This window comes from Lycorma delicatula, chromosome 1 (assembly GCF_047948215.1).
Source record: "Lycorma delicatula isolate Av1 chromosome 1, ASM4794821v1, whole genome shotgun sequence".
In the NCBI taxonomy this organism is placed as follows: domain Eukaryota; kingdom Metazoa; phylum Arthropoda; class Insecta; order Hemiptera; family Fulgoridae; genus Lycorma; species Lycorma delicatula.
This window is the reverse complement of record NC_134455.1, coordinates 150,816,104-150,830,393: the sequence shown is the minus strand read 5'-3', so window position 1 is coordinate 150,830,393 and position 14,290 is coordinate 150,816,104. Positions and strand designations below refer to the sequence as shown.

Here is a 14,290-nt window from a genome sequence, read left to right as displayed (position 1 = left end):
GACTCCGGTCTGGTCTACAAGGGAGAGGCGAACTGACCTCCTACTCCTACTCAGACAGTTATTTAGTTTTTTTTATGGAATCTTTTTTAAATTGTATAAAAAGAATTACTCATTTCTCCAAAACAAACAGTAATTTTTTTTTCTTAAGCCCTTCTCAAATTTATTGACTGTGTGTATTTTTTTTACACCAATAAACTTTTTATGGCATTTCCAAAAGTAAATACTTCATGTTACAGAAAAAGCTGTTATAATTATTATGTACTGCACTTTACTGAAAGCTTTCATCTGGAACATACTACACTAGAAATAGTTAACAATGTAAAGTATTATTTTTACAAAATTTACTGTATAAACAAAACTGCAAGATAAAAAGTATTATACTGTAGTGTATGAAGTTCAGTGTCTGAATGGTTGATTATCATTTCATTTACATCAGTGTTTGTACATTTCATTTGTAATGAACTAAAAAAAAATAAGATCAGGTGTGCTGCTGATTACACTTTTCCTGTAGCAATCTTTAATACCCATAATGTTTATATGCATTATTTTCATAATGTTTTTGATTAATTTATGATTATCAAACATTATTGAATGATTGGAATAAAATTTGTTACAAATATAACTTTATTGTAAAATTGTTTGTGATTTTTTAAAAGAATTTATAACCTCCAAAGAGAGATCTCATTTATTAAATTACAATTACTACTTTTTTAAGTTGTAAAAAGATCAGATTTTAGCCTTTTTGATGACATTATTGAAGTGAATGTAATAGTTTCTGAGAATCTTCTGCCAAATTTACTTCTAAAATATATCTAAAGCTATCCCAAAATTTTGGTGGTGGTGTCAGGAAATAAAATTTATCCTTACATCTCCTTCTTGTTTGATGTGCTTGTATTTTATAAAAATGTTATTCTTAACAAAACTTATTCTGGTCGCAGTTATGGATTTTTTGAAAATGCAGTGAGATATAACATTTTATTTTGTGTGCTTCTTACAACTGTAAACAGTTTATTAAATAATATTTTTTTAATGTTATGTTCACTTAGTAAATTTCATTTTTGTTTGGTATTTAAAATTGTTACAATCGTTCTTTATAATTGACTTGTACTTATCCGGCTGAAAAATTTGTTTTGAATCCTGTTAATGAAATCACATGTTATTTTGGATTTATTGAACTGAATTACATTATTTTTATTTAATTAGATGTTACTTATACTTAATCTCTGTGTTTAAAAATTATTCCTATGAAACCAAATACAAATAACAATTTAATTTTTTTTTTCTATTGCACTTTATTATTTCTTAAACTAATATTTTAAACTTAACATCTAAAGCATGGGTTTCTTTTTCTTTGTAGTTGCACTTGAAAAACAGAGGCAGGAGTACGAGCGGCAATTCCAGCATTTACGGAATATTCTTTCTCCTTCTACTCCATATTCTCCATATGTACCATTTGATCCATTCCGGATTGGAAAGATAACCCCTTGTACACCTACTACACAGATGCGTGTTGAAAAGTGGGCTCAGGAAAGGCAAGTTTGTGTATAAAGACTATTTAAGATATTCAGAGATAATGTTGTTTGTTGATAAGTATTTATTTCATCAGAATTTCTGTTTAAAATATGTTTATGCATAATCTTTTATACAATTTCTTTGCCTCAATATCTTTTTCTTAAAGCTTTTCTATATAATACTTTTTCATGGAACTCGGAAACTGTTAGATTGAATAGATTTCATGATTTTAAAAGAAAAATATTGTAATGTTTATTTTTGTTATTCAGTTGATATCTGTAGTTTTTAAGATGGTTCGAGAAGAAGAAGAAGAATTCAGTCAAATATCAGATCTTAACACTGAAAAAAATTAAAACAATGGCCAGCTGTAAAATAATTTTATTCCAAATTTTCTTGTTCAAAGTTTTTGAGAAGCTTTTAATGTCAAAATCTTGCTGATTTAAAATTTAATGATGTTATATTAATATTAGAACTATAATATTATAATAGATTATAAATATTAATTGTTATATTATTTATAGATAATAAATATAAATATTTAAATATTACATTATAAATATTAATGGCGTTATAAGTTGAAAAGGATTTACTTTATTGAGGACATATTCGTGTTATTTAACTTGGAAGTGATGTTCAGATATGTTGTAGTTGTGTAAATTATGATGAAAGACATACAGTAAAATTGTATTTGATTTTTAATTAAATAATATCTCTGTATAGGTATCTTTAGATTAACCAAAAAACCAAAAATATTTAATCAGTCAAAAATATGTTAAGACTTTTAATAAGTAATTCAGTTTTTTTTTTTAGTATTTTTTGATTTAGTTCTTAGTAATAATTTCATTAACTGTAAGTTTTACCTGACCAAGATTTCATTGAAACAAACAATATAACCGTCCTTAGCTCTTTTACTTTCTCTCAATCTTCTTTTTTACTGTTATTTATTTAAAATTCTAATATCCACCTTTCACATTAAATCATTAGATATGTAGTTTACGTGCACTGCTGTTACAGTCCCTTATATTTTCACAAAATGTGGTGTAGATTGTACTACATTTATATGTTTGTTAGTTGTGATACTTTTTAGCATTCCCTTATGAAGCAGGAAGACATGGTTTTTAGCTGTGCATATTACAGTAGAAATTAATTTTAGTTTCCATTCTACCATTTATTTTCCTGTTGTTCGCACTGCATGATCCTTTGAATTGCTCTTTTATAACAGGTGTTCTTATCCTTCAGTCTTTTTTCTTGGAAAAATAAAAGAAAGAACCGTTTCTTTTTCGACCCTGATTGTTCATTATGTGACTGACGACAGTACACAAAAAAGTTTTCTTTTAGAATTATAACTTACTAATTTATTTGATGCAAAATAACTTTTTCTTTTTGAAGTTTCTTTTATTTTGATGTCATTGTCCTGAATGCAGTTATCTGAGGAGAATTAGTAGAAATTATAGAAAATTATGTTTAAATTGTATATCCTAATTTTTATCTTTATAAGCATATTGTGTTTAGTGTTAAATATAATCAAGAAAAAAGTTTGGTATAAAATTATTTTTTTTATTTAAATTGCTATTTTGGCTCTTGAATTTTTGCTACTGAGCAAGTGTTTTTTTTTAAATTTCAATTAATAATGGGATAAAAAAGAGTTATGCAGAAAAGGAGAGTTTTCAATAAAACAGTTAAGATTTGTTAACAATCTGTTAGAAAAGAGTTTAGCCCTTAAATGCAGTGATATTTTTTACCTGCTGCTAAAGCAGGTAATTCAGATTACTTACTATTAAAGTTTAATAATTTAAAGTTCTGCCTGGGGGCAGAAAATATTTATTTATTAAAATTAATTAGTTTTCAGCTTTTCGATGTTTTCTGTTGTGTACTTTTGCAAAATATCTGGGTTTTTTTTCAGAATGATTTTTCTTTTTTAATTATATTACTACCTTAAACATCTTTAAATTGTAGTGATATATATTGTTTATTAACTGATTTATTGAAAAATTTTACTATCTCGGTGATTGAGATAAAATTAATTATTTTGTTACTAATACAATGAACTGGTAGATAACAAAACTCTTAGGAAAAAAATAATTAATTTGAATGATTTAATATAAAATTTTACTTTACATAATAGTTATTACAATAAATAACTTCATATTTCAAGTTTTGAGTTTTTTTACTGATCATAGGATACAGGATCTACATTGCTGATAAAATTTCTTTTTTTGTATTATTTTTCAGTGTGTTGTATTAGCAGAAAAATAATTCATTTTATTTCAGTCACCAAGTAAGATTTTCGTCCTACCTATTTTGGTAAAAATTCTTTTCTACACAACTCTTTTTTAACTACATTGCTATTGAAATTATAAAAAAAGAACACTTGGTTCAGTGGAAAAAATTCAAGACCCAAATAGCAATTTTTAAAAAAAATGTTTTACATTAAAATAAATACTGAATATCAATTTTGGTACCAGATGTAAAATATTTTAAAATGTAAATGATTAATCTTGAATAATGTAAATTACATGTATTACTTTCCTAAGTCAGTCAAAATGTTCTTCAAATTTCACCATTTATTTATTATGCTTTCCTAATGTTTTTTGTTACATGTATTTTTTATTAGTGTGATGAATTACACTAATAAAAAGCTTTAACAATTTTTAGTGTTTATTTTTGTTGATTTTTAGTGTTATTTTATTTTCCCTAATATGTTTAGCATAGTAAAGGTTTTTTTTTTTATTAAATTTACAAATGTTCCTGAAATTGTTTTATAAATTTCTGCTTGACATTGCTATGCATGCAGATTTTTTTTTCTAATTTTGCCCTCTGCATTTTATTTTATTTATACACCTTTATTATAAATATTTGAAATAGATTTAACCTTCTCCCATCACAATGATACGTGCTTGCTTGATTAGCGTTCCGCGAAAATATGTTTGTATCTAAGCATACCCTCTTGTGAAAAAATTTCAAAAAATTACAGTATATTAAAGAAATTTAACAGATTCTGACAAAAAAAAACTGTTACGATTGGATATTTTTCAAAAAAATTGGAACAGTACAAAAATTACGATAATTTAATTGCAGAATTTTTTTTGCGCATTTCTACCTCGTTTTTTATTAGCAAAAATTTTTTTTTGCTTTGTGTTTATGAAACAGTTTGCTGATTTTAAAAATAATACTTTCAAGCAAATCGGTTGAAAATTGGGCAAAATATGATGAAAAACCCGTGTCATAAATCACAGATTAGTAACATATGTTAGTATAAGTGAAAGTCAATTCAGAAAACTACATTTTATAAAAATCCCCACCATTGAAAAGGGTATTCAGATTGACAAAAAACAATTTTTACTGTATACTGTTATTTATTACGAATCATTATGTTACATGTTTACCGATATCATTTGTCAGAAAAGATATTTGAAGACCTCAAGTAAAAGTGACGTATGTATAACCGCGAATTCCTTCTTTTTTTTTGTGTCTGCCATATATAATCATTTATTATGTGTTTCAATACATCGATATGTTGCTACTAAGATAAGCTATTTTTGTAAATAATAAATAAATCCATAATCCTCATAGCAATTATAATACACAAGTCACACACACACACACACACACACAAGCACATTTCTGAGAAAAAAAATGATCATATTCTTTCTAGTCTAAATAAAACATTTTACATCGTATAAACGTCGTTCAAATTGTGTAATAAAACTGATTCCTTTGTAAATATAAAACAAAATAACTGACTTAGATGCCATATAAAATGATTTTGTAACAGCGTTTTAAAACTTACGCCGCACATAACCAGTTCCAAGACTAAATCACCTGAAAAGGTTAAAAAAAAATGTTTAATGAATTAGATTTAAAAAGATATTAATAAATGAATATTTTCTGCTGCTGAGATGAGATGCAAATTATTAAACTGTGAACTGTTATGTACGGTTTTATGACTCATTTGATCATAATCAGCTCACACTATAAATCTTTATCTGATAGTGAAATTTATTTGAAGATTGTATGGATAGATGCTTTCTGATCTAGTGTTGTTTAATACCTTCATTAAAGCAATTTATTTGAATTTTAAATTGTTTTATTCTTTCCTCTGCTGTGACCTTTTCCCCAGATATATTTGTGTCGGTTTTAATTCAAATTAATATCTTTTTCTGTTCATATTCTATGAATTTTTATGTATATTGCTTGTTTTTATTTTAAGCTTTCAAAACTAGCTGTAATTTTTCTAGTTTTCATAATTTAACATGTTTGTTCCTAGATAATTATCTTAGACAATTTTTTAGTTGCATTGTATTTGTTCTTTATATGATAATTGGCGTTTAATTTTGATTATAATAATTTTTTTGTTTTGGTTGTTCTTTCTTGACTTTACTTCACATAAATAAATTTCTCCTGATCTCTTAAAGAGGCCCATTTGATTGTCATGTTATGTGACCTGTAGTGAGAAAATATGTGCCTAGCAATTTTTAATGAACTTGGCTGTTCTGTTGTAGAGCCTCTTATACCTTTCTTATTGTAGTGACCCACCTAGTCTTCAGATTTTTTATGGCTCTAAGAAACCTTTATTGACTGTTTTCTTGGCTTTCCTAAAACAAATATTTCAAAGAATTTCACATTAATCCCTCAATTTACATTTAATATTAAATTTATTTTTTGTGTAAAAATTTTTGTTTGCTTGAACATTAATCTGCTTTGATGTTGTACTATTTAAACAAAATTCTTTGTTTTTATGTATGCTTTTTTCTGATTTAATATTTAATTTTTTTTATCCTTTGTTTTGTCAAATTTATTATTTTTGTGTTATTCTTGTTTACTTTTAAATAGAATTAACTCCCCTTTCAATAAATACTTTTCATTCACTTGTAATGGAATTGTCACCTAAACAAACCCTTGTTTCAGCCAAAATATCATTAACATCATTTATTATTTTTTAATTCTTTTATTTCAATCACTTATTTATTTTTATTAATTAATCTTAAAAAACAATGAAGTGGGCTTTAGCACAGTCTCACTCCTTTCTTTAGTTTGTTATTAAGTTTATTATAACTAAATACGTTTTTCAAATAACAAATTATTGCTTTTTCAACCTTCCTTTTTAAATCATAAAAATTATATCCTCTATAAAAGTAAAGAATCTAAGAAGTGCCAGTTACGTTTTAGATTTCATGAAATGAAAATCCTGAAATTCACTTCCATGTGATAGATAGGGGGCAACAGTTTTATGTATTAAAGTTGCATGGTATATGAAGTGGCTCGCGAATGAAGGGACTGAACAGCTTCCAGGATAAAGAGCTTTGCTCCTACAAATGCCAACAGCCATTTTGGAGGGTTGATGAACGGCAGGGGTTTGGGGCAATTTATTGCCCTGGGGTGAGAAATCACCCCCAAAGGCGGAAGAAACTTCTATAGGAAGTCAATGGCATTAGGATACAAAAGGCAGCAGAATACCACTGTATTACCTTTTTCTAGTCAGGCACCATGGTGAAGTCTTTTTTCTGAAGGTAAAATGATTTATCATTTGAGTCTGTGGGAGAAGCAGCAGCAGGAGTCTCAGAAAAGACAAAGCAGTGAGAATAGGTACATGGAATGTGAGAGCATTATTGATGTCAGGAAAGTTAGAAAACTTGAAAAGAGAGAAAATAGAATAAAATGGATATAGTAGGAATAAACGAGGTTAGATGGAGAGAAGAGGAGAGTTGAGAAGTGGCAAAGTTACCTTATAATATCACTTAGGAATTGAAATTGAAAAAAATTGAGTTGGAATAACTACAAAAAAATAATGTAGCAAGAAGAGTACAAAAAGTAATTTATCTGAATGATACAGTAATGACTTTAACAATTGGATTGTTGCCAAAAAATCTAGTAATAGTTCAGTTGTACATGCCAACATTAGAGTATAAGGATGGAGATATTGAAAAGATGTACAGTAACATTGAGGAGTTATTAGAAAATGAACAGGATCGCTGTAAAATAAGAAGGCAACTGAGCTTCCAGGAGCCAACATAGGCAGTGATCTTATTCTGTTAATGATTGAAATGAAATTAAGATTAAAAAGAATTCAAACTGCAATGAATGTGAAGAAATGGAGTATAGAGGGGTTAGAGGGTATAGGGAGACTAAAAGTGGATGAAATGCTGACAAAGACAACTGCTCAAGGTAAAAGGGAAATTAACAAATGGAGGAAATGTGGTCAAGAATAAAATTATCTATGTGGGAAACTACAGAGAAAGGAATTGATTTGTATGAAGGCCCCTGGGCAAAGAAACCTTGGGTACCACTAGAAATTTTACAAAAAGTGGAAGAAAGAAGGGAATATAAAAATAAAAAAAGAGAATACAACAGAGTAATCTATTGAAGATTGAATCTTGAATTAAAGAGAAAAATACATAAAGTAGAGAAAGGTGTCTAAAAGAAGAATGTAAAGACTTAAAAGTTTTAGAAAAAAAGAAGTATGACATTTATAAGAAGGTAAAAAATAGCAGATGGGATAAAAGAAATCCTACTTTTAAATGAGAGAAATTGAGAAGAAAGATGGTAAAAGCATTTATAAAGGAAGATGAGATAAATAAATTATGGGTAGGGTATATAGAGGACCTGTATGCAGGGAAATTGAAACTGGAAACACAGGAATTTGAGATGGAAGAAATTATAGAAGAGGAGAAATTGTTCAAGTAATTAAAGACATGAAGAACAGATGAACTGCAGAAGTAGATAAACTTCCAATACAACCCTTTAATAAATGCTTACTAAATATTTAGAAGATCAAGAAATAGATGAAAAACTTTCAATGTGCAATACTATTTATGATACTGGAGTACGGCTAGAAAATTTTGTTTAAACAATAATAATACCAATACCTAAAAGGTTGGAACCAAAAAAATTAAGTTATGAATACAAGGTTCATTACAAAAATGGAGGAGAATTTTGGGAACAACAGTTTGGATTCAGAAAAGGAAAAGGAACAAGAGAAGCTGTACAACTGATCAGAATGATTAGAGAGAAATCTTTTGAAAGAAAAAGTGGATTAAGCTTGTGTTTTATAAATACGGAAAAGACATTTGACAGTACAGTGGGAAAAGTTTTTTGAGATTCTGAAAGAAAAAAGTGGTAATTGGAAGGATAGAAGACTCTTCAGACGATTGTATATGAAGCAGAAAGCAGCTGTGGAAATAAATGAGAATTTTACAAATTGGTTAGAGATAAGCAAAGGAGTGAGGCAATATTGCTGTTTATCACCAACACTGTTCACCCCTTTATGTTGAGGAAATGTTGAAAGAAATATTGGATGGCCAAAAAGGTGTAAGAATAGGTAGAAGAAATATAAATTGTTTCAGATTTGCTGATAAAGACACTTTGAAAATCTGTAAATAAAGACAATCTGTAGCTAAAGACACTCTGACTACAATGATAAAAGCACTGGAAGTAGCGATGAAGGATATGGAATGAAAATAAATGTGAGGAAAACAAAAGTTATGAAGGTGAATGAGAGGTGAGATATGAATGTTGTAACAGCAGAAGGAAAAATTGAACAAGTAAAAAAATACAGATATCTTGGGACAGTACTAACTGAAGATTGGAGAAATAAAGAAGAGATTAAGATGAGAATTGCAATGGCAAAGGAAGCCTTATTTAGAAAGAAAAACTACTCTGCAGCAGCTTAGATCTGAACCTGAGGAAGAGATTGGTAGAATGCTATGTTTGGAGTATACTTTTGTGCAGTAGTGAAACATGAACACAGGGGAAAAAAAAGGCAGGATCGAGACTTTTGAGATCTGGGTCTGGAGGAGGATGGAGAAGATTAAAAATGGGTGGGCAGAGTAATGTAGAAGTATTAAGAAGAATAAATGAATACAGAACAACATTAGAGACTATCAGAAGGAGGAAAAGAAACTGGATCAGGCATATCATTAGGGGAAAAGGAATAATAATAAATACAGTTCTTGAAGACATCATTGAAGGTGAAAACAGAAAAGGAATGAAGATGCTGAAATTAGTAAATGATATAAAGAGTAGTGAAAGTTATGATGAGACAAAAATAAAATCGTGGGACAGAAACAGATAGAGACAACAATGGTGCTAGGGACCTGCCAACAGACAGACTACCACATGATGATGAAATATTCTGTAACTTTTGCATTATTGAATGCTTTTGTATTATCAGTAAATGCTATGTAGTAGACAACTTATCTTTTCTTTATCACTTCTTTAAAATCAGCTGAAAGATAAAATTATGGCCTTTGTTCTCATGCTTCTTCTTAATAAATTCCTCCTTAATTAATTGATTATGTTGTATATCTTTTGTTTTACTGTTGTATAAATTGTTTTAGTTAGTAATGTGTAAAAAATGAGATGTTAAACTTTAATACTATAGTTCTCCTACTTATTGCTGTTTTTTGTGATTAAAACAGTGCTTTTAGTTAAAATGAAGTGTACTTCTGAAACCAATATGAATAGTGTATTCAGCTCTGCTGTGCTCACATAATAAAAAAAATCAGATAGAATGTCTTTATGTCTTTTTGTTCACTCTTTATTCTTGTTTAATTCTTTTTCTTTTGTAGCTGTTGAATTTAAAATATTGTGGGATTAATACACTCCAAAAAAGTAATTTTTTGCCTCCTTCCCCCCCTGTTATTAGATAATTATTGCTTATATATATATATATATATAATACATTAGGACTGTAAATAAAGTAATGAGACTAGTTTTTTTTGGCAGCCAAAGTGGCAATACTATATAGTTACTAGTAAACATATGGTTATATGAACAGCTGATTTATATTAGGTATTAATATTTTTAGTCTATTATTGCCACATGAGACGTAAACAGACTTCGTGAAACGAGTTTTTGTTGTGCGTTACTGAAGTGAGTGATTGATACTAATTATGAGCAACGTTACGGAATTAAGTTTTGTGTTAAACTCTGTGAGAATGCTACTGAAACTTTTTCAAAATTGAAAAGGGTATATGGAGATGACACTCTGTCACAAGCTCGTTTGTAGGTGGTTTAAAGCATTTTCAGATGGGCAGGAATCAGTTGCAGACGATCCACACTGTGGAAGACCGTTAATGTCAAAAAGTGACACCAGTGTTGAACGAATCAGAGACTTGATACGGTACAACCGGTGATTAACTGTCAGTATGATTGCAGAACTATTGAATTTGAACCATACCATAGTCCATCAAAGTTTGATAAACGAATTGGACATGAAAAAAGTTTATGCAAAATTGGTCCCAAAAACCTCACTGTTGAATAGAAAAACAACAGAGTGGAAGTGTGCTACAATCTTCTAGGGTGAATTGAAACTGATCTTCATTTTCTAAAAAATGTTATTACTGGTGATGAATCTTGGATATTTGATTATAACCCAGATATATATATATATATATATATATATATATATATATATTATTTATTTATTTACACAGGTGTCCCACAAAGAAATGGAAACATTTAGATATTTTTTAAATTGGTGAATTTCTTTTTCACAAATAAGTACACATTGTTCAAAATATTTTATTTGTAATGAATATGTTTTGAGTTTTATTTATCCATAATGAGTAATAATGACTTCAAAGAACATAAAAAATCTGCCGATAATACTCTGGGTTGGTTTTACTATTTATAAGTTGAATAAAACGTGCTGGCAAGATGCAAAACATGTTCAAGGATTATTAAAGTTTTTGGAGGAAGTACAAGTGGACTACACACACACATTTAAAAACCACAACATAACATTAATTTATTGAAAAGAAAAGAATCTGAGACAAATTCAGCTCCCTAAAAAAGATATTACTAAACCAAAGACTTCACAAATTACAGATGTTTTTAATAGAAAAAAATCTGTTTTGATGAAAGACTGTTTTGATGAAGTTTTATCTAGAATAACAGCATCAGATGGTTTGCCATTCAGTGTTTTTGTTCTTCAATTGAATTGAGCGTCATTAATTACGAGAGGTTTCAATAATATACCAGAATCTGTTAATACTACAAGAAGAACTGTTATAAACTACAGTAGCAGTGTTTTCAATTCTCTGAGAAAAGAATTAACAGTATTAAAATTAAATGGTACAAAATTTAGTCTCATTTGATGAATGGACAAGTGTACGAAAGACTTTATAAATATTCATTCAGAAAAGAAAATTTGGAACATAGGACTCACACACACATGTCTCAGGAAGTATGCCACCTAAAAAATGTGTAGAAGTAGTTAACTGCAAATTGGAGGAACATAGATTATCTCTGAAAGAATATATTGTCTGCATAACTACTGATGGAGCAACAGTGATGAAAAAATTGGGAAGTTGATTGATGCAAATCGGCAATTATGCTACGCTTATGGAATTCAACTTGGAGTAATCAGTGTGCTACATCAACAAAATCAAGAGCAGAAGAACCAAAACACTCTGGATTTAGAAACTTCTGATTCTGACTTCGAAGAGAGTGACAATGAAGAAAATAATAATACAGTTGGTTAAAGGACTTTATTTGGATGTGAAGAAGATAATAGTAACGAAGACAAAATATAAACTTACCAAGGATTGCTTCCTATAATTATGACAATTCAAAAAGTTATGATACTTAAACGTGTTCCCCCTACTAAAAATTCTGTTTTACAAAAATATATACTTTCTGAAATGTAAAAAGAACTTATGCTAATATTAGATTCTAAAACACGCTGGAACAGTTTGCTCTTAATAATGGAACGATTTTTTAAATTAAAAAATTAATTCAGAAAGCATTAACTGACTTAAATTTACAAATTAATTTTTCCGATAGTGAATTCAATTTAATATCTAAAACTGTGTCATCTCTGATTCCAATAAAGCTGGCTGTGGAGGCGTTGTATCGGGAGGATTCCAAGTTATTAACAACGAATGCAACAATAAATTTTACATTGCAATCACTTAAAGATCAGGACATGTCACTATCTCGGAAATTATACAGTGCGTTGAAAATTTGCATGGAGGAACAGCATAGTGAACTAGAAAATATTTTAAGGTATTTACATAATTATAACGACTTTAAAAAAGAAACAAAAAGAAGAAAAGAGGCTAACAAGGTTAAATGTAATTAAGTTCATCGTAAATTTCCACAAAAACATTTATGAAAAGCAAACACAAACCTATCCAGATGAATTTGCATATCCAGGTGATGTTGAAGTTAATATCAGAAAAGAATTGTCTCTAAAGAAGAAATTACAATTAGCTATAAATAAATTAATTGCTACAAACAATAATACAAAAGTAATACAAAAAATAGATTTATCCAAAAACCATCAGAAAACCATCAGATGGAAGACCGAGTTGTTAGAAGATGAAGGACTTTGAGGCAAATATTTAGAGGAAGTGTATCGCTTATTATTAACAGTACTACCAACCAGCGTGGATACAGAAAGAGCATTTTCAACTGCAGGTAATTTGTGTATAAAAATATGTTCCAGGCTTAATAACAGTTTAGTAGATGCATTATGTTTTTACAATCACATTTCAAAAATATGCAGTTAATAAATTAGTTGATTTTTTTTTTTTTATTAATGGCTGTCATATAATTTTTATGTGATATTTATTCCTCTTAATAATATTAAATTTTTTGTTTCTTTATTGTATTGTAATACTGTAATGGTTTATTTTTTTTATATTCTTTGTTTCTAATGTAAAAAATTATTATTTTACTGCTCTTATTATTAATATTTGATTATAACATTTGTTCCTTTATTTTAGATTTATACAAAACAAAATTGTTTATATTCCTATAGTTTATGCATTTTTTGGATAAAACTAATAAATATGGCAAAGAAACAACTGTGTTTTTGTATCTTTTGAAAAATTCCTAATATTTGTGTTAACATATATTCTGGTACAACGTTTAAAATATTACTGTAATGTAAGTACGGTAATGTAGTTTTGGTCCAATATTGAAATCACTAGTTTATATAAGCATAGGTCTGGAAATGTTTTGTTTTCGAGTTATTGCTAGTAAAAGAATTTCTCCTGGATTTCAGCTCTTCTAATAACAAGAAGCCCTACTGCAATTTTTGGGACCCAACTTAAGCATAAAGTTGATGGTTTCTCATGTAATTTTAGCTGGGAAATACGATAAAACAGGACCCAGAACTGTAACTCTAGTAGTTTTTAAGATGTTCCGTCATAAAATACAAAATTTGGTGTCAAAAATTAAGTTATTTTAGTTTTGTAGTATTTTAGGTTTAACTATGTTAAATGATTAATAAATGTGTAGTAACAAAACTTGTAGAAAATTTAATTCTGAGAAAATTAATGTAAATACAGCTGATAAAAGTAAATAAAAACTTTTAAAAATTGATTTTTTATTAAAGCAAAACAGACAAATAGAAAATCATATTATTCTTTCTGTACCTGATAAACATTCTTTCTAAAAACAAAAACGCTAATTACTGAAAATAATTTTAAACGAAACACAAAATTTATAAAAAATTATTTTAGCAGTGTGTATTCAATAATTTACACAGGTAAAACAAAATAATTAAGTAAAAAACTGAATTGAAATATATGTTACTTTAGAAATATTTTTAAAAAAATTTATTGTAGATTGGCTAGCCAGTCAACAATGGAAATTGTGTACTTTGTTTGATTCTATTGTCATAAATTATTATCATACAGATAAAGGATGTAGTGTTATCATATTGTAGTGTAAAAATGCTATTTCAATTTTCTAACGAGGAAAATGCTGGTATAATATTTATTTATGGATTTTGTAAAGGAAATTCTGAAGCTGCTAGACTTTAATATCA

At 28.1% G+C, this 14,290-nt stretch overlaps 1 protein-coding gene across 4 annotated transcripts in view; it reads left to right on the top strand.

Annotated features, from left to right (window-relative positions):
- Nucleotides 1-14,290, top strand: part of Khc-73 (Kinesin heavy chain 73) — a 489,570-nt gene that overhangs the window by 325,480 nt on the left and 149,800 nt on the right. For all 4 annotated transcript variants that reach the window (XR_012756224.1, XR_012756222.1, XR_012756225.1 and 1 more), the window contains exon 13: nt 1,358-1,532. Coding sequence is in view for 1 of the 4 variants with exons in the window: in XM_075364813.1 (XP_075220928.1) it covers nt 1,358-1,532 (175 nt within the window). In the remaining 3 variants the exon portion in view is untranslated. The remainder of the gene's footprint in view (nt 1-1,357; nt 1,533-14,290) is intronic.